This window comes from Gouania willdenowi, chromosome 5, assembly GCF_900634775.1.
Source record: "Gouania willdenowi chromosome 5, fGouWil2.1, whole genome shotgun sequence".
Classification (NCBI taxonomy): domain Eukaryota; kingdom Metazoa; phylum Chordata; class Actinopteri; order Blenniiformes; family Gobiesocidae; genus Gouania; species Gouania willdenowi.
This window is the reverse complement of record NC_041048.1, coordinates 34,318,502-34,337,569: the sequence shown is the minus strand read 5'-3', so window position 1 is coordinate 34,337,569 and position 19,068 is coordinate 34,318,502. Positions and strand designations below refer to the sequence as shown.

General features: G+C 37.0%; 1 protein-coding gene across 11 annotated transcripts in view; it reads right to left on the bottom strand.

The window, feature by feature from the left end:
• Positions 1 to 19,068, bottom strand: part of itpr1b (inositol 1,4,5-trisphosphate receptor, type 1b) — a 137,784-nt gene that overhangs the window by 49,960 nt on the left and 68,756 nt on the right. For 6 of the 11 annotated variants that reach the window (XM_028448177.1, XM_028448182.1, XM_028448179.1 and 3 more), the window contains 4 exons: positions 18,588 to 18,635; positions 17,113 to 17,242; positions 12,408 to 12,592; positions 638 to 818 (listed from right to left, as the gene is read on the bottom strand). In XM_028448177.1, the coding sequence (XP_028303978.1) occupies positions 638 to 818; positions 12,408 to 12,592; positions 17,113 to 17,242; positions 18,588 to 18,635 (544 nt within the window). The remainder of the gene's footprint in view (positions 1 to 637; positions 819 to 12,407; positions 12,593 to 17,112; positions 17,243 to 18,587; positions 18,636 to 19,068) is intronic. The other 5 variants (XM_028448183.1, XM_028448185.1, XM_028448186.1 and 2 more) reach the window with 1 other exon arrangement.

The following is a 19,068-nucleotide window of genomic DNA, read 5'->3' as shown; positions in this document are numbered from 1 at the left end:
GTCATCTTAATCTTTGTTTCAAACAGATATAAAATGGGTTAAATGTGACCAAAAATGGTGGTGAAATGGGATTTAAAAAATTAGAGTGGGCAAAAATGGACAGAAAATGTGATAAAAAAGGGTTCAAAGTGTCAATATTGGAACAATTAGTTTTAACTGGCAAATAGTGGGCATAACGTAGTGGGTCAACATGCGTGACATTAGGTGGAAAAGGTTTAAAAGTGCTGAAAATGTCTTGAAAGAGGAAAGAATGTCAAGAAAAAGCATTGAGATTAGATGGAGAAGTGGCAAGATGGGAGTAATGTTGAAAAAATGCATTAAAAGGAGCAAAGATAAGGGCAAAAAAAAGTGACAAAAAAAGCGAAAAATATGGCATGTTTGTGTACTTGCAGAAAAAAGGGTAAAAATAAGCAAAAAATGGTCACAAATTGTTAAAAAAAATATTCTTAGTCCTCCGTCGACCCCCTCCCAGTGTCTTGCAATTCCAAGGTTGAGAACCCCTGCTTTAAACTATTAAATACATGCTTTATGCCAATAATGATAAGTCAATCATCCATTTAAAGAAAAAGCAGAAGTATGTCTTACAACAACTTCTTCCACAGCTCGTTTTGCTCATGCAAATTTTCAGACTGCTGACCTTTTTTGCGCGCTTGCGTGTCTTTGTCTGATGGGTCTTCATCTCTCTTCTTGCTGCCGAGGTCACTCGTATTGACCGTCACTGTAGCCTTGATCTCCTGCTGGGCCAGCTTCATGCGCTCATAGAATACTTTGAAGAACTTCTCGGACTTGTCTCCCGTTAGACGATTATAGAAAGACCGCTGGGAAAAGTGAGGGAAGGAGCAAAGGTCATCTCATACATTGTGTCTGCGTGTTCGAGGGCATTAATCAGACTACATCATGTCATCAACCAGCAATAAACACAACTTTGGAGTGAAATTAAAACTGTGTTTTTAGGAGATTTAAGCTTGACTTTATCCAGCTTTTTTGGTCAAAATGACAACTTGTGCTACTTTCAGCTGCTCGAAAAAACCAGGAAAAGTTTAAGATGCCTATATAACCCTCTTTTGTTTACCGAAAGAGAATAAAAACTGTTGTGACCTGAAAAAAAATCTGTGACAGAAGGGGGCGACAGTTCCAACTCTGCGGTTTCGTAGTAGACAATTAAGCAGAGAAGAAGAGCTCTCCAATGGGACCTTTATCTACCCATAAACAGTGCACAGTGGATGCTCTGGTGGCTGAAGATAGTGAGAAATCACTAAGGGACTTCTATCCTCAGGGTTTGTGTGTCCTCAACAGGGCAATAAAATGAATAAGGGGCATAATAATGTTTTTTTTTTTTTGCATATATCTTCTAATAAATACATTTCAAAGACTTTAGGCCAAACTTCTGCGGAGGATCCCATTAACAATGTCCTAACTGGGACTCTTCCTTGCATCTAAAATCACCTTCTCCTTCACTTTCACATTTAACTTTAATACGACTTGAATTGGATATAAATTGGGTAACATAGGTGGACCACTCCCAATGTTAAAAAACTACAATTTCAATATGCTTTCAAATTTAAAGTTCTTAGACACCAATTAAAATTTGCATAATTTTCATTCAATGTTAGATTTATCCCCTTTATTCAAGATTAACGTAGAATATTTTAAATTTTGTGAGATTGTTGTCTTTTTTATAGCTCATAAACGGGGTTAGCTTGAACTTTAGTGTGAAGCAGGTAATTAAGCCTCATCTCCTACTGCAAGTTTCACATTATCTCAGGCAGCACTACCTTTTTTAAAGCTATTTTTTCCTGAACATGACAAGAAAATGCAGCCCCACAACTCATAACACCTATCCGACATTATGCACGCACCTATATCTATTTTGTGTGGATGCATTTACAAAAACATGTTAACATAATTAAAAAAAAACAAGGTTTGCTCATGCTACAATAAAAATACATTAAAGACTAATATTTGTCATGGTGAAAAGCATCAGGCTTTGTATTTACTGAACATGAGTCAGGTTGTGAGGTCAGCTAAAGAATTGGTCTTTGATAATAATCTACCGAAGCACAAAAACCATTTTGTTTTTTCAAACCCTGTGTGCATAACATAGGTGTGTGTGTTTTTTCTTTTTAAAACAGGCTCATATGTTCTGTCCCATTTTCCTCTCACAAGCCCTTCTTACATAAGACCAGTAATCAGCTGAGTGGTTACAGTGAGGGCACACAGCACCATGGCTCAAACTCTGTTACATCAGACGACCGTGCTAGCAGTTGGGAGGGCCAGTGGGAGAGAGGGAGGGAGAAAGGAAAACCCTGTCCTACTTTTTACTGCCAGAATGGCACGAAGTGAACGAGTGGTGTGAGAGAGGGAGGAGAAGGTTCCTAACGTGAACGAGGAGAGGCGGAGCCGATTGCAAGCAGGTATTATAACATCAGCAGATTTTGAGTTTCAAAGCTATTCCAGGTTTAGCTGAACTCTAACTAGTTTCTGAGAGTGACCAAAACACACAATGCCGTGCATCAGGTTTTTTTTATCTTCTCTTTACGCAACAAAGATTTAGACTTGTTTATCAAAGAGTTGCCATTATATTGTTGACAACATATAGTCATTCATTGATAGTTATCAAATCAAGAGAGTGTCTTACATAACAATACTTTTTTTCACTCAAAACAAACAGCTGCAGGATTGGAGATTTTTTTTTTTGAAGATTGATACTTTTGAATGTTTCTCTATTATTGACAATTTAATACCTAATACAAAGGTAACAATTTAGCAGATTAACCGCTGTCTAACAGAAAAAATAAATAAATAAAATATAAATGGAAAAAAAAAACAAAACAAAAAAAACTACTGCACTATGTTTACAGGCAGTGAAGATCAGTCCAAAGCCTCCAGAAGGGCTTGAAATAAATTTTTACATTGACGTATTTCAAAGATTTATTTTGATCAAAAAAACCTTTAAACCCCAAGCAGAAAATGTACTTTTAATCAATTTAATTAGCAATTCCCATTTGATCCAGTTAGCGGTAAAAAATCATTCTGCTGTGAAAAAATCAGCAGAGATCAAAGTGCAGTATTGCTTGAGGTCGAATGTCAGTTTATTAAATAAAAAAACAGCTTACTCTCTATTGCTTATTCAAATTGAAGTGGTCCAGACAGGGTACCATTTTTATGTGCGTGAAAATATTAATACAAGTGACTTTGGTGACACTTGTGGACACTCAACACAATGATCAGTATCACAAAACTATGAAAGCACCCTAAGGTTAAATATCAGGGTAATACATTAGAGTGAAAACAGACAAAGCAGAACCAGTGCCGAAAATATTACTTCAAGGATATTAATTTTATGTACATGTATGTATATATATATATATATATATATATATATATATATATATAAACATATAATATCTACAGTATATTGTATATATAGATTACAATTGGTGGGCAAAGTAAAAACATTTTTAAAGTAACATAAAATAAACTAATTTTAAGTTGTACAATCTTTAAGCTTTTTTAAGTTGGAAAAACCTCATAAAAAACATTTTTCCTGTAAATAAATAGCAATAGCCCGGATATATATATATAGCGCAAGGGTGTCAAACTCATTTTTGTCCATTAGTCAAGTTTGATCTCAAGTGGGCCACAGATTTTACGCAAGAAAACAAGTAATTTCCACATTATTGTACCATAGTTTGCACTTCCACATATAAATGAGTTATAAAGTTTGTAATTAAAATCTATTTAATATTAAATAAAAATAATTTAAAGATAAAGATAACATGCATAATGAAATAAAAGACTGTCAATTAAATAAAGATTAAATACAAGCACACATTACAGTAGTGACAAAAAAGATAATAATAATAATAATAATAATAATAATAATAATAATAATAATAATAATAATAACTTGGAGTGATAGTGATAATAGCATTTATGCCGTGGCAGCTTGATGACCAGTTAATACATTTCTCAGACAAGCAGATTAAGACGTTCAATAAATTTTATTCAGGGCCATTGAAATATTTTAAACAGAGTCTGAAGACAGTTTTATTTCAACAACACACATAGACCTTCAGGTGGGCAGCATGATGACACTTCTGCAGCTCTACAAGTGCAGTCCTCTGATTGGTCAAATGTCATCTGTCAATCATTGCAGAGATGCATGCGCAGTAAAAATTTACAGCCATCTTTCCCCTCCATCTGCGAGAACTAATTGTCCTCTACGTGTGCTTCCCGGTATCGTGTATGTGTGCAGCGCATCCATTGCACATGTTCGCAACTGCAAAAATGGCCACCCTTACGTACAGCATGTGTGTACTTACTGTGCTCATGAAAAGGAGAGAGGGTGCACTTATCAGGGTACGAGTCTGGGATGACGCGGAACCACCAGCAGCGCTAATGCAAAGACCCAATGTCATGACCAACATCTTGGGTAAGCACAATGGTGGAATCCGTGTCTCCCTGACAAACAGGTCTTGTCTCCTCCTGGCTGCCCTACAATTACTTTTAGTATGCATTCACAATGACAGATCCTCGAGCGGATAAAACGTTTGTTTGCTCAGATAGTCTATCTTGTTTGGTCGGTGTGGACACACAAACTAGAGTGGATCAAACAGGTGAACCATAAAGCGGATGTTTTTGTTGGTATCGAAGCATTTCCAATCAAAGCCTAGAGGAGCACCGTGAACACTACCACTGTCGTAGCAGATCAAAAGAAGCAAAAAGTATTGGCAATGACGTAGAGCACGCTGTATTGTGGGTGATCAGGAGAGCTGTTGACAGGACTTTAAAACCACCAAAAGCACAGCAACTTGTTGCTGCTTCATTGTTAAATGTTGTGAAAGAACAAACAAAGAAGGCAGAAGTCTCTGTGCATTGTTAAGAGCTTGCTTTGACCCATTGTTGAGAGCTTCTTCTTCCGGTTTCTGTTTTGCTGCCTAGAGAAGTCTCTACTTCAGTAATGGCCCCCTCACGCTGTTAGCTCAAATAACTGCACCAGAGGCTGTTTGGAGCGGATAACAAGTTGCGCTCTGAACGCAAACGCATTATCACCTTTACTCTGCCTATTTGGACCGAGTCTGGACTAAACAGGTGTGAAAGCACCCTTAAATTTTTTTTTACCAGACTAAACCTCTCGTATCATGTCTAAACTTTTAATAGCGCTTACAGGTAAAATACACAACAGATACCCTATAGCAAAGAGCATATTATGCAAAAGGACTATATTCAACCATTCCCAATCTTACATCATATGAAAAGGTCCTGATATTGACCAGCATTAAATTTGGCCCATGGTTCCACCTCCTTACTGCTCCGTCATCCTTTACTGAAACTTTGGTCAGCCATTCAGCCTCAGCTTGTCTCTGTGAGAAGACTCAACCCTATCTGTGTCCAACTAAGCAGCCAATAAACCAACTGTGACCTATGCCGATATACGTTCAAGATGGCGTAACTGGTTTGGGTCAATGGTAACTCACTTCTTGTGAATGTATTACAACAACACGGCTTATTCACCAGTTCTACTCTTCTCTTTGTTTCTCATCAGTGGCAACCTCGGCTTCTGGCAAGACAACAGGCTGGTTATGTAAGGCCTGTTTACACCACCAGCTCCCTCTTTCCTCTTAGCTGTCCTCTGTTTTTGCAGCATGACACATTGGTGATTGACAGAAAGCATTTTAAGCCTATAGGTGGGCTTTGGTTTGCATTGCCCAACTCATGCCTGCTCTTGTATTTTTAAGTTATGATGGGTCTGCCAGCAAAAATGGAAAACATCAAAAACACATGAGGTTTTCACAGAATTCTTCACAGCCAACACGACAAGTATAGACTAAAAACGAATGAATTGAAATGTGAATACACTGATATGTACAAAAAGCTACATGTAAGCATTAAAACCAATTTTATCCACTGTAGAAATAAGAGACAGAAAAGTCTGTGTTGATGGCATTGATACTTAGAAACTCACTGTCCAAAGTCTTTTTAAAGCCTTCCAAGAGGTAGGTGTTAAGTGAACTTCAACCAGGGAAGGGTGGGTGTGGGGTCGAGTGGATGGATTTTAAGGGTGGTGGCGTGCCACGACAAGCCTAATGAGTAAGAGCGGCAGCACCTGTTTGCTCCTGTGACAGTTGGGGATCTGAGGTCACGTAGAGAGTGTTGAGAAGATGGATGACGGGCTGGGAGGAGCAGAGATTTTACACTTCATCTATTATATCAAACACATGCGCGCACACACGTACGCACGCGTTTGTGCCGAGGGGGGTTTATAGACAAGTATGTGTGGGTGCGGGTGCTACGTGTCTGTCTGCTTTGGTTACAGCTGAAGATTAACAGTGTGAGCTCATCTTGAACACAATATTTTATTTATCTGTTCTGTGGTGAGTTGTGCCTGCTTCAGTTATTTCAGGCAAGTTATGTAGATCAGCATTTAATGTGTGACATATACGTGAGCAGTTCATCAAATGTTTCTTCTTCTAACAAAACCAAATTACCATCACAATAATGGTTGTGTTGTTCATTCACATTGCAGATATTGCACAATTGTAGCATCACCAAAATTGTTGACTCTTAACCACTCCTTCCATTGTCCCACCCTAACTCCCTCTTCCCTGTTATTTCCCTCCTCACCAAGGCATGGCAAATTTATTTGTATAGCGTATTTCATAGACAAGGCAACTCAATGTGCTTTACCTGATCAAAAAGTGCAATAGACAACATCTAACAGCTTAACAATCAATAAGAACATTAAAATCAGCAGCAAAAACATAAAATCAGTAAAAAAAAAAGCTAAAAATCATCAACACATTACAACAACATGACAAAAAATCTCCCTCTCAATCATTCGCAGCACTGATGGCAGTTTGTTCCACTTCTTTGCAGCATAACAACTAAAAGCAGCATCACCATGTTTACTGTGATCTCTGGGCTCCACTATCTGACCTGTGTCCATAGATCTGAGAGACCAGCTGGGTTCATACCTGACTAATATCTCACTGATGTATTCTGGACCAAACCCATTCACAGATTTATACACCAGCAGCAGAAGTTTAAAGTCTATTCTGAGGCTGACTGGGAGCCAGTGTAAATACTTTAAAACTGGAGTAATGTGCTCTGACCTCTTTGATCTGGTTAAGACCCAAGCTGCAGCATTCTGAAACAGCTGTTGATGTTTGATGCTCTTTTCGGGGATTCCTATCAGAAGACCATTACAATAGTCCAGTCTGCTGGAGATAAAAGCATGGACCAGTTTCTCCTGATCTTTTTGAGTCATTAAACCTTTCACTCTGGAGATGTTCTTTAGGTGGTAGACGGCTGTTTTGTGATAGAACTAAAAAGAACTAAAGGATAACACGGACTGAGTAATTCTTAGTTAGCCAGGCACAACAGTTTGAACACTGGGCAGAGGAAGATGATTAAAGCTGATCACGTTTTCAAGGAGCACCACTGCAATACACAAAAAACAGATGGAGCTTTACAAGCACAGCAAAGTTAAACGGGCACTCGTGGCTTTGTATTTAGGAGTCAGTAATGATTTGTTTTGTTTTTAGTCTGTGTTTGTGGCTGTAGGCGGAGATTAATGCAGCCAGGACATGGCGGTGCACCTAATAAGCAGTCCCCAGAAACATTTCCCCATAAAAAAGTTCTTTGCCCCATGGTGACGGTGTTTCATGCCGATTCTGTTTGATTTCCGCGTTTAACCATTTTCATTGGTCGATTCCGTGATTCCGTCCGCGATTCCGTTAATTCCGTTGATTTTATAGGGCCCTATTAACCAAATGCTCAATCTCAATAAGTGAGTGCTTGTAACATCATACACTTATACAGGTACACAACATATCCCACCCCAGAAAAGATTTGTCAATAACAGTACTTCAGCTTCAAAATAAAGTAAACTATGACATCTGAGACATCTTAAAATTGTTTTATACAGACAAAAACATTAACAACTGTGGCTGTATGTCAAGCCTCGAATAAAATGCGTAAAAAATCTGTGCGTCGGACACCGCGTCACTGCTCATTGTTTGATTGCATCATTGAATATATTTGGTTTCCAAATATTTGGCGTATCCCTAATAGAAGGTTGCTGATTGGTCTATAGTTGGCCAGTATAGAGTAATCCAGTGTTCTCTTTTTTAACAGAGGTTTCACAGCAGCTACTTTCAGGGATTTTGGTACTGTGCCTGATTGGAATGAGCAGTTAATTATCTGAGACAAATCAGTGACAATTGACTTTACAACAGTTTTAAAGAAGTTTGAGGGTATTGTGTCAAGGGAACACATTGATGGATTCAGCTGCTGAACAGTTTCCACTATTGTTTTTGGGTTCACTGTAATAAACTAACATTGCAGTTGACTCATCCCTCAGTGGTTGAAGCTGTTCAAGTAATTCAGGGACTATCTGATCTGGGGAGGTTGTGAGCTTTTCAATTACAGAAAACAATGTGGGACAGTTGTTGATGTTTTTAGTAATAATTTCAGAAAAGAAATGCTGCCTCGCTTTGAACAAGCCATCATTTAATTTACGCAGACTTATTTTGTACAGTTCGAGATAAATTTGGAGTTTTGTTCTACTACAATCAGATTTAAAATTCTGCATTATCTCAGTCTTCTTCCAAGGTGTTTTCTGTGTGTTTGGTCTAACATCAAGGTGTAACACTGCCCTCTCTTTTTAAATCTTCTCTATAATAAAGTTTTTCTTACCTTTCCTTGGAGAGGGCTGGTGATGGTCACAATTACAGTATGCAATAAAATAAATGTATTTATTTCATTGCAATAATAAAACATGCATAGCTCTCATAAAAATATTGCATTACATGTAGTATTGCGCTTCGACAGCATGTGCAGATAAGGTAAAAATAAAACATATTGCAGGCATTAAACTGTCAATGTCCTGGGATCAGAATATAAACCTATATTGTTATTATCTTACAGGTCAATCAAACTATTAGCAGAAGCAATGCAGAGCTATTTTGAAAAAAAAAAAAAAAAAAAATGTAATTAAGTGTGGTGACTACATCAAAATACATTTCATGCTCACAATATGATTACTTTTTGTTGTGGAACATCATTATCTAACTTGAATGAATTCATATTGTCGATGCGTTAAACTAAAAAAAATTAAATCTTAAGATAATGTTATCAAGTAAAGACTTTGTCATTTTAATTTAATTTCCATCACATAGTGCAAACAGTCAACTAATGGCTATTAACAAAAAATAAACCGATGTTCACAATATTGATCAATAAATTATTAGGAGTAAGGAGCTAATATCACATAAAAATAACTCATTTATTTATTTGTTTGTTAGCAGGATTAAATTAAAATGCATATCATTGTTCATAATTGACCAATTTTAATGATATTTTACTCAGTTATGTCAGGTTGGTTTCCAAACTGCTCCACCAAGTTTCATCCATATCGGATGCGGATTGCGCATTTCTTCATAATTTTTTGAGAAAATGGGGGTGCCCGTACATTTAGAGCTACTGTATCATTATTAATAGGGATAGAATTTGCTTCCAAGCCTTTAAAGTGTGAATGATCAAGGTACCATGATCAGGATCACTGATCCAGATAACTGCCAATATCTGACAAAGAGGATAATCAGTGCTTGGCACAGATTTGTGCTTTCAGAGTGCTTTGATTATATTTCTTATAATTTCATTTATTCAGTTAATCTTTAAAGTGTCAACATATTACTATAATTTTTAAGAAAGGCCTGAAAAGTCCTTCTGATTATCAAGTTGGAGGAACAGAAGTTGGTGGTGTTTCCCCAGAGCTCCAAAGGAGCGGTTGGGGTTCCAAAGTGTAAATTTCTTTAATTGTCTGAATGGATTGGTGGCCTGATGTTTGCCCTGTGTGCCTTTTCTAAAGCAGGAATAAATGGATGGATATATGTACAGTATGTGTGTATATAGATAGATGGATGGATGGTCTAATCCTCTCGAAGAAGATTAGAGCACGGTTCATGGCAAATCTTGCTTTTGCAAAAAAAATGTTATTGGCTGGCCAACAGCTCTGGGTTACGTCAAAAACCAAACAATCAAAACTTAGGGAAATCTTCGACCATTTTTTCGTGCTGCTTTTCATTTAGACAAACAAGAAGCTCTCTGTCCTAAACGTGGTAACCACTGGTTGTGTAAGACATGAAAATGTTATGCATCTGCTGTGTTGTAATTTCACTTCAACAAAGTCTACTTTTCAAGTGCAAACTCAAATAGAGCCAAGACTGCACAGTTTGTTAATGAAAAACAATTGTCTATGGTTTAAGTTTTTAGACAAATATCAGTCTTTTCTTTATCTATTTTACCTTCAGCTTCAAACAACACTGTGTTTGACTGTTGTAACGATATACAGTATATACGAAACATAACAACTAAACTATTTTATGAACTTGGTTGTTACGATGAGCAACTCGCTAACTAACACGTCTTCTGCTACACAGGAAGTTATGCCCATATTCATATCTATAGTAGTACAATTTCAACTAATGTATAAAAAAGTCTGGTATGAAAGAAAATGTATTTATTAGCAAAGGAGGATGACATAATTTGACAAACCTATGATTTACAAAAAGTTTTATGTTTTTGCTTTTCTTGTTCTGAAATGAACAGGACCTCCTTCATAGGCATATGAGTTTGTCATGCTCACCGCTAAAGCATGACCCAGTTAGCGTCCGACAAGAATGTAAGGAGGCCTGGGGCTAAGGGCGTCTCTCACCCAGCCAGAGAAGCAGGCTGCTCTTATGCAACAGGACTCATGTGAGCGTCTTTGTGTACACTTAGGGAAGTCAAGCCTCGTCAGGTAATGATACCATGCAAATCCAAGTCTATTATGAAACAGGGTGGTTTATCTAAGACGACACACAAGAGCATGCAGGCATAAAATCCGAAGGCGCAGGCATGGATTACACGTGGCACACGCACACATGCATGTGTCTCACAGTGTGCACTGTGCATGCACGCGTGCACACTGTGGGAGAAAAGCATGCTCATCAACTATTTGCATACAGGCACACACAGCATGCATAGCAGACTTTTTGCAGACATCACACTATGCTGCTCTCTCAGTTTACTTTCTACAAGGCTGGAGTTACCATAGGAACCCCTGACGAGCTGTGCAGAGGTGATGACATGTTTGCTGCACGGTCTGGACGTCTCTCAGTAGACTACTGTTCCCTTTCCTCATTGGCCTGAGCAGAACTTTTCATAATGTCAAGATGTCAATTAGACAGCTTTGTTTTTTGTTTTGGTTTCAGTGGAGAATCACGGACTAGAGGCCCAACGATTAATCGGCGCGACTGATTTTAGCCATCAAAAATGAATGGGTCAGGCTATAATATGTAACTGATGTATTACCTTTTCTGCTGCATGGATATTCTGTGGCTGTGTGCTTTCTGGTTTATAAGCAGTCACTTTTGATTTAAGCAATAATTATTACTACAATATAAAATACAATAAGGCTCACAGTGCAAAATACCTGAGTAGCACCTGAGAGTAAACTTTTCCCTGCTTTCACTCCATGCTCCGTCTCATCCTCTGCTGTTTCAGCCGGGTAGTTTTTTTCGATGCATCACTACAAACAACCAACTTATGAGTCGATGGAGCATCGGCATTGTCCGCCATCTTGTAATCACTGCAGTGCAGCTTCTACAGTAAGCAGGAGTCAAATGTTATTACGACCATGTGCTTTTTAAAAACGTTTTTACTTGATTTTTATTTCTTGCACCTTTACATTTTTTTATTTTGCTAAATTTCGTGCCACAAAAGTTGTTGCATTCCTATTGATTACAAACGTACAACATTGGGAGAAGTGCATTATTTAATTGTTTACGGTTACATTTTGCCTCTAAGAAAAAATAATTTATATTTACTGCAATTTCAGGAATTTCATTTTTGAATATTTTCTTAACACTGTATTCCAGAAATACAGTTTGCACAAGTTTGCATTTTGTTATTTATCAGTCGCTTTAAATATACGTACTTATTTTAATTTAGTAGTGTTTTGCTTTTTTCTCTTGAATCACATGTTAGTATTATTAGAAAATAGTATTTATCAATGTTATTTCAGATATTTGCTGATTGACCAATATATTGGTTTTCAGCAGATACAACGGATATCAGCTTTTTAACACCCCCAATAACGCTATCGTTATTGGCCCAAAAAAGTCATATCAACCACAGACAATCTTAATTTACCTGGACTTACATGGCATTAAGTTTAATGCTTTTAAAACGCAAAATGAATATGTTTTCATTAAAGATTTTTACACCTATGTAAATATTCCCCCACCTGTGTTATTTGCATGTTGAATGAGAGAGTCTAGATTCTCCTTCAAACCTTAAACCTACCTTTGGCTTCAATGTTTGTGCGTTGCATTACTAAACCAGATAAACCAACCACTTACCTGGATAACTGTGTTTCCGCCCTCCAGCAGGGCAATGGCTAACAGGATGCTCTCTTGGAAGATCCGATCACTGGTGGCATTCATGATAAGATCAATGACCAGATCAGAAGCGCCTTCTTTGTCTAGGTGGCATTGCACCTCCGCCAAACTCAGCTCACCTCGACCTCCGATCCCAGAGCTGACAACTAAGGAAGCAGGATAAACAAGTCATCTTTTACAGTCAAATATTTATTTAGGAACTCAGGTAACACTTTTCTTTAAGTTTTATACATAAGGCTGACCTTACGCTGTCATTATCTGTCATTAGCATGAGTAAGGTGTCACTAAGGCTGTCATTGTGTCGTTCGCTAAATTATGACACCTTTGGAGCTATGTTGGCATTTCTTGGATTGGGGGAGAGATCTAGTGGAGTTAAGTAGGGTTAAGGGTTAAGGTTAGGGTTCACTTAACACTTAATGACAGCCTTCATGACACCTTATTCATGCTAATGACAGGTGCCATGTCAAAATATTGACAGTGCAATGTCAGCCTTATTTTTAAAACTTCAGTAAAGTGTTAACGGCATTTGTCTGTTAAAAGCTGACATGAAATGGTTTCATATACATATATTTAAGTATTTTATAAGTATGGGTGGTTAATTCTGGGGTTACAAGCAGGAAAAAAAAAATAGTGATGTAACAAACCGTGGGAGTGTGAAAAAAATGACAGATTACATGTGTCTAATGTGCTTGCTGCTTTTCCAGGTGTTCAGAGAGGAATAACCACCATTAGAGCAGCTCAAGATGAGTGAGCAAATGAATTAATAACATCCTATTCTAGCTAGAGCTAGGCTTTCTGGTTGCCAGGCAACAACACGGCCTGCTTTACGCTGGGGAGAAAGTCATCACCCTCAGTGGCAGAGCCAAGGTTCAAGTGGCTTAATGTAATTCAGGACCATGGCTGTGAATATGATGGGATCTTTTCATCCATTTTCAATCATTACTGGTTAAACATCAGTGATATCTGTGATGAACGATTGAATATATGAGTCACAAATACAGCTGCCTGGTTTTGGTTTACTTGTGTTTTTATATTCTTGCTGGCAGGAATTACAATTATAATTGTAATCGCATAATTTGTAATCAATGACAATTATGAATTTGTAATTGAAAAAAATATGTTGCTGTTGTAATCATAATTGAATTGTAATTGAGTTCAGATAATTGACTTTGTAATTGCAATTGTCATGAACATTTTATGAAAACTCAATGTAGTTAAATGCAAAACTGGTAAACCGTGTTATAGTTACATGGCTTACAAATAGGCCTATGTAGTAAACCATTATTAAAATATGTTTCATATCAAGTTTACCCATTTAAAGAAAGTTGAAATCTAGGGGTATAGTGACACCAAAAATATTAATACCAATATTTCCATGGATGAGGAAGCCTAACGAGGTAACCAAGAGATGAAAAACAAAATAGACGATGGATGTAATATTGTTTTGTGTATTTTACAGCTGATTTAAGACAACATGGGTCAAAACCGACCCGTTATCATAAGAGATGCTAACAGAAAGCTAACACAAAAGGAAGGTTACGTTTTATTATAAAAGGCTCAGTAATTGTGAATAATTGTAATTTTAACTTTAGTAATTGAGAATGTAATTGTAATTAATTTCAGAGTGAAAATGACTGTATTTTAATTGTAAATTGTAAAAAATGCTGGTCAATGTAATTGAGTTTGAATTGAACATGGATAATTGAAGACGTAATTGTAATTTCAAAAAGTAATTGACAGTTGGCAGTTTGAAGCAACTAATTTTACTTAACTATTTTTTTCGGCACTTCCTGGGCATTATTAGTTTAGTATGATTCCATATTGCTAGTTAATTAGGATTATGTGGCTCCTGATTTCTAGTTGCTTCTCAGGAATGACTTTAGTAAAAATTCTTTGACTAAATGAAGATGATGTCAACAATATTTATGCAAAAATAAATATACAACTAACTAACATTACTGCTTTTGTCTTAATAATGAACCTTTTCTTCATATAAAAAACGGTTTCTTTCATGTGCAATGTTATACTTTATACAAAACCTCTACTTACCACGTATGTATTTAAATGTATATTTACTAGTACTGTTTTCACGCCCTGGTGTTATCATAGGCCATTTTATTTATTACCTTTTCCTGATAAACACACTAAAAATACGCTTTTCTTTAGATATAGTAAACAAAGTCTACAATCTGCTATTCTCATTTGAGTGAACCTGAATGAATAAGGTTTCTTGTGATGCTGTGCGTCTGACAACACGACACCTCCACCTTCTCTAGAATTTCTCTAGAAAAAACATCAGATTTTGTTTAGTTTTACATTTTCTGCTGACTTAAAACTATAGTTAGAAGGGCTTTAAAATAACACACAACAACCCCAAAATGCGGGTAAAAGTTAACTTTGGCGGGTAACATTGTAGCGTTTAGTCATTTTGGCTGGTGAAAAATGAAACACCACTGCTGTGTCTGTTTGAATCGGCAGGCTGCAGAAAGTCATTGTTGCCAGATTGGCCTGTTTTCCGCCAAGAAATTTGAGGGTTTTTGTTTGTGTTTAGATTTTAAAACATAATGTATATCTGGCAACACTGCTGGTCATACTAAGCCTACATTTCCCATGAACACTATGTCATTCAAGCTAGGTGCTTACGTTAGCGTGATTGTTGTTATCAGAGAAGACAAACAGAACGGCGCAAAACAAACAATAGGAGATGAAAATTAGTTGTAAAATTAGCTGGAAAAACAAACAAACGTGTGGAGATATTTATTGGGTGTGGAAAAACCTGAACTGCAAAAAAGGAAGGCTGCTGCTGACACAGGGGAAAATTAAGATGAAAGAGGATCTAAAAAGAAGAAGAAATTGGACGTCGGGTCGTGAGTGGCTGGTTTTTGACCACTTGTTCACCTTTAAAATGTGCACTATACAGTTTGTGTGGAGTGGGGTTTGTTTACATTAAGCATGCATGCTAGTAAAAAAAATATCTACAGTACATGTAATTCTAATACTAATTATTGATTACTTCTATTCTTTCTAACTTCAAATAGTGTTCCAAGGATCCAATTTTCATCTCGGTTAAGTATGTTTATGAAGTTATGAGAATATACTTTATAAAAGGTTGACTTCGCCGACACACCCAAAGTTCCATATTGCACCTTTTAGGCATTGTTACAACATTTTTTTCAAAATAAATGTTTATATTTTAACCATATTAATGTATTTCTGCAATCAACTAAAATAAAAACTATTTAAAGAAACATGAGCGCTTAAATCTATTCTGTGGCACTCATAATGTAGTTTATTTTCGCTGGAAAAAAATGTGGTTGGTGGAAAATCTGGTTGGCTGGAAACTTTAAGAATCTACTAGCCATGCTGGCTGGTGATCTAAAAAGTTAATTTAGACACAAAAGGAATTTTCATTAAACAATGACACAAGCAGAGTGGGTGGCCTAATGGTTACACAAGTGGATTTGTAACCAGAGGGTCGTTGGTTTGGGTCATAGCGATAGTACAAGGAAAAGAAACGAAAAGATGATATCGGGTATAGAAAGGAGCAGTATTTCATTTTTGGGTTAGACAAAGTATTGATTTGGAACAACTGAAAATTTTTAGTTTGCTTAAAAGCACACCGTGGACTTTTTGACCTAAAAAGTTGACCCATGAGTTATTTTGAATGATTCCTCAGGCCAATATACAGCACTTCACAGTATCAACCCTCCGAGCGGGGCATCCCTCTTGAAATACCGACTAAGTTTGGAGAGACGGACCATCTTTCACCAGGTCATTTGACCTCGCCACTGACGCATCGAGGAGGGCCTAGCGCCGGGACTCCAGTGGCAGGGAGAGGAGGGCGGCGGCGGCTGCTCCTCCAGCCCCGAAGTTACAGGTCGACTACTGACTGCATACACAATCAAAAGACAAGGGAGGCTGGCCCGACTGACTGTTTGTTGATTTTTGCGACAGTGTTGTGGCGCTTGTGGCCACTAGGGGCGCTTGCGTGAAAGTTATCGGTCTAGCGCAGTGTACCTTTAAAGTTGACTTGCCCTCATTATAAGTTGGACTAATGCAATGTAATGTAATGAAATGATTAAGTGTGACTTAAAGCAATTGATTAAATCAACTAACTATGAACTAAATTTCACATAACTTGAATAATTTAGGTGTTACCAATTGAAATTGAAATTAAATTAAGTTGGTCAAACTATTTACTTTTTTTTTTCAGTGTATTGCTTGGACTGTTAAAATCCGCCAGTGCCTTTTTTGTGTCCATACGTGCTGCTGTAAAATCTTTTTGTACATAACCCTGTTATCCACAATATACTCACTCATACACATTATTCAATATACACATCTCATACATCACTTATAGTTTTCTAGTATAGATAAATTATTTTGTGTGTATTCCTTTCTGCATAGGGTAAATTGTGCATTTGCCTTTTTGTTAAATCTCTTCACTGCCTTAACAAGGGAATTGCCGCGTTGTGTGATTAATAAAGTACAATCTAATCTATTCATACAAGGGAAGCAAAAAAGGGTAGAAATAATGCCCACGATATCAATAGTAATATTGTATAGTCAATATAGACAATCATATTCACAATATAAGCTAGAATTCAGATTTGTTTTGTGTTGAACTAACACGAGGTAAAGCCTAATGAAATCTCCTCTGACACACCTGTTGGGGATTTGCCCTGTCCTCCTGGACCCAACGGACCATTGCTGTAGCTGGTGAGGCTATCTCTTCTCGGACCAGGTTTGACGTTGCCATAGTATCGATTGACCAAAATTTGCCGCAGAGCCTCTCCCTGTCGGATAAAAACAGAAGTTAGGTTTGTTTGTTAAAAAGGTTCTTGGAATCCAATATTGGTTTATCCACACACATATTATTCTGTCCTCATAAGGACAAACAGCACAGTCAGTAAAATTCACACAACACTGATAAGAGGGCAGCACACATATATAACACAAAGAAACACATGTAAAGTATAAATGAGAAAGAGTTGTCAGTCAGGGCTGTGGCTTTTGTTGTTTCTGTGGCACATGGTATAATAACCATGAACACATTCACAGACCCTGACAAAATCCTTGACTGATATCAATTGTCATCCTTATTTTCAGAGTGACTTGAGATACACAAAGCGACACAAGAGATTCGAGCCTTGACTGTCATTTTGATATTCTTCATGCATACATACATACATCTTGTAAAACACAATGCACATTTGTAAAATGAGGAAAGAAATATTACAAACAATGGTTTTCAACAGCGACAATAAAAACAGATTCTGAAAATCATAGTATGATACTGATATTTGAAGAAAAAAATATTTGTAAGCATCACATAGTAAGGCCCAACTACGGTTAGTTGTCACCTTTAGCTGACTGGTGTTTGTGGGCCGACACAGACACACATCATAAATTACATTCATAAAATAACAACAACAACAAAAGTCTTTGCCACAGAGGAACCTTAAAGGAGCATGGAAACAACAGAAACTCTCTTTGACTGAATTTGAGCCTTTTAATGATTTTGTCTCGTGTACACCAGGTGAAATCTTCTTATAATTTAGTGATACTGATCTATCACATAAAGCTAATGAGATGTAGATACATTTGGGTTCAGTAATAATGTACCTTCTCATAACTTGACATTAGCCTCACAATAATAATGATAACAAGAACACGCAAATCTCTGCCAAGTGTCAAATATTGGCAGTAATCTAGATTAGTAATCCTAATAATGCAATCTGGATCTGATCAAGATTAAACTTGGTATAGAGGTTGGGCGAATACAAAACGAGATATTGATTTTTGAAATTTTGCGGATGATGAGAGGTAGAGAATTTTTCAATTTTTCTAAATAATCAAGAATCCATATATCACCTCCAAAATAAGAAACAAAAAAATAAACAAACGTGGGTGAAAATATTATCTCCTTGGTGGAGGTAATATGATACATTTTATTTATAGGTTCCTTTCTGTCACTCGAGGACACCGTAAAGAACAAAGAAAACAAACACATTCACAGAGCCACTGTAAGCTGCACCAAAAGAAATCAAACAATAAAACTTACTGGAAGCCATTAGACTGCACACCAGTCTAAAAAAAAAGGCGATGACCAGAACAAAGCACAGCAAACTCTTTACCTACCCTCTTCTGATCCTCCAGTTGCTTCATTGGCTGGTTAGGATCAAGCTCCTTTTAGGTGAGTTAGCGGAAAGCAATAAAATTAAGAAAAAAACAAAAGGGTGCGGAAGGTAGAAATTTACCAAAGAACAAAACAAAAAAACAGGATGTTAATTCAGTGCTTATTAGTTTTGTTACAGCAGGGGTTCTCAACCTTGGGGTCAGGACACCATTTGGGGTCGCGAGACACTGGGAGGAAATTGTTAGATGTCTTCAAGAAACTAAAAATATTTTCTGAACAATTTGAGCCGAGTTTTGCTGATTTTTACACTTTTTCTGCAGCTACACAAGCTTGCCATATTTTAACCTATTCATCACTTTTTCTTGCTATATTTTTGATCCTTTAAATGCATTTTTGCTACATTACTCCAATTCCACTTTAAACATCTTTTCACCATATTTTATGATTATTTTTTGCCAATTTAACCACATTCACGATTTGTTA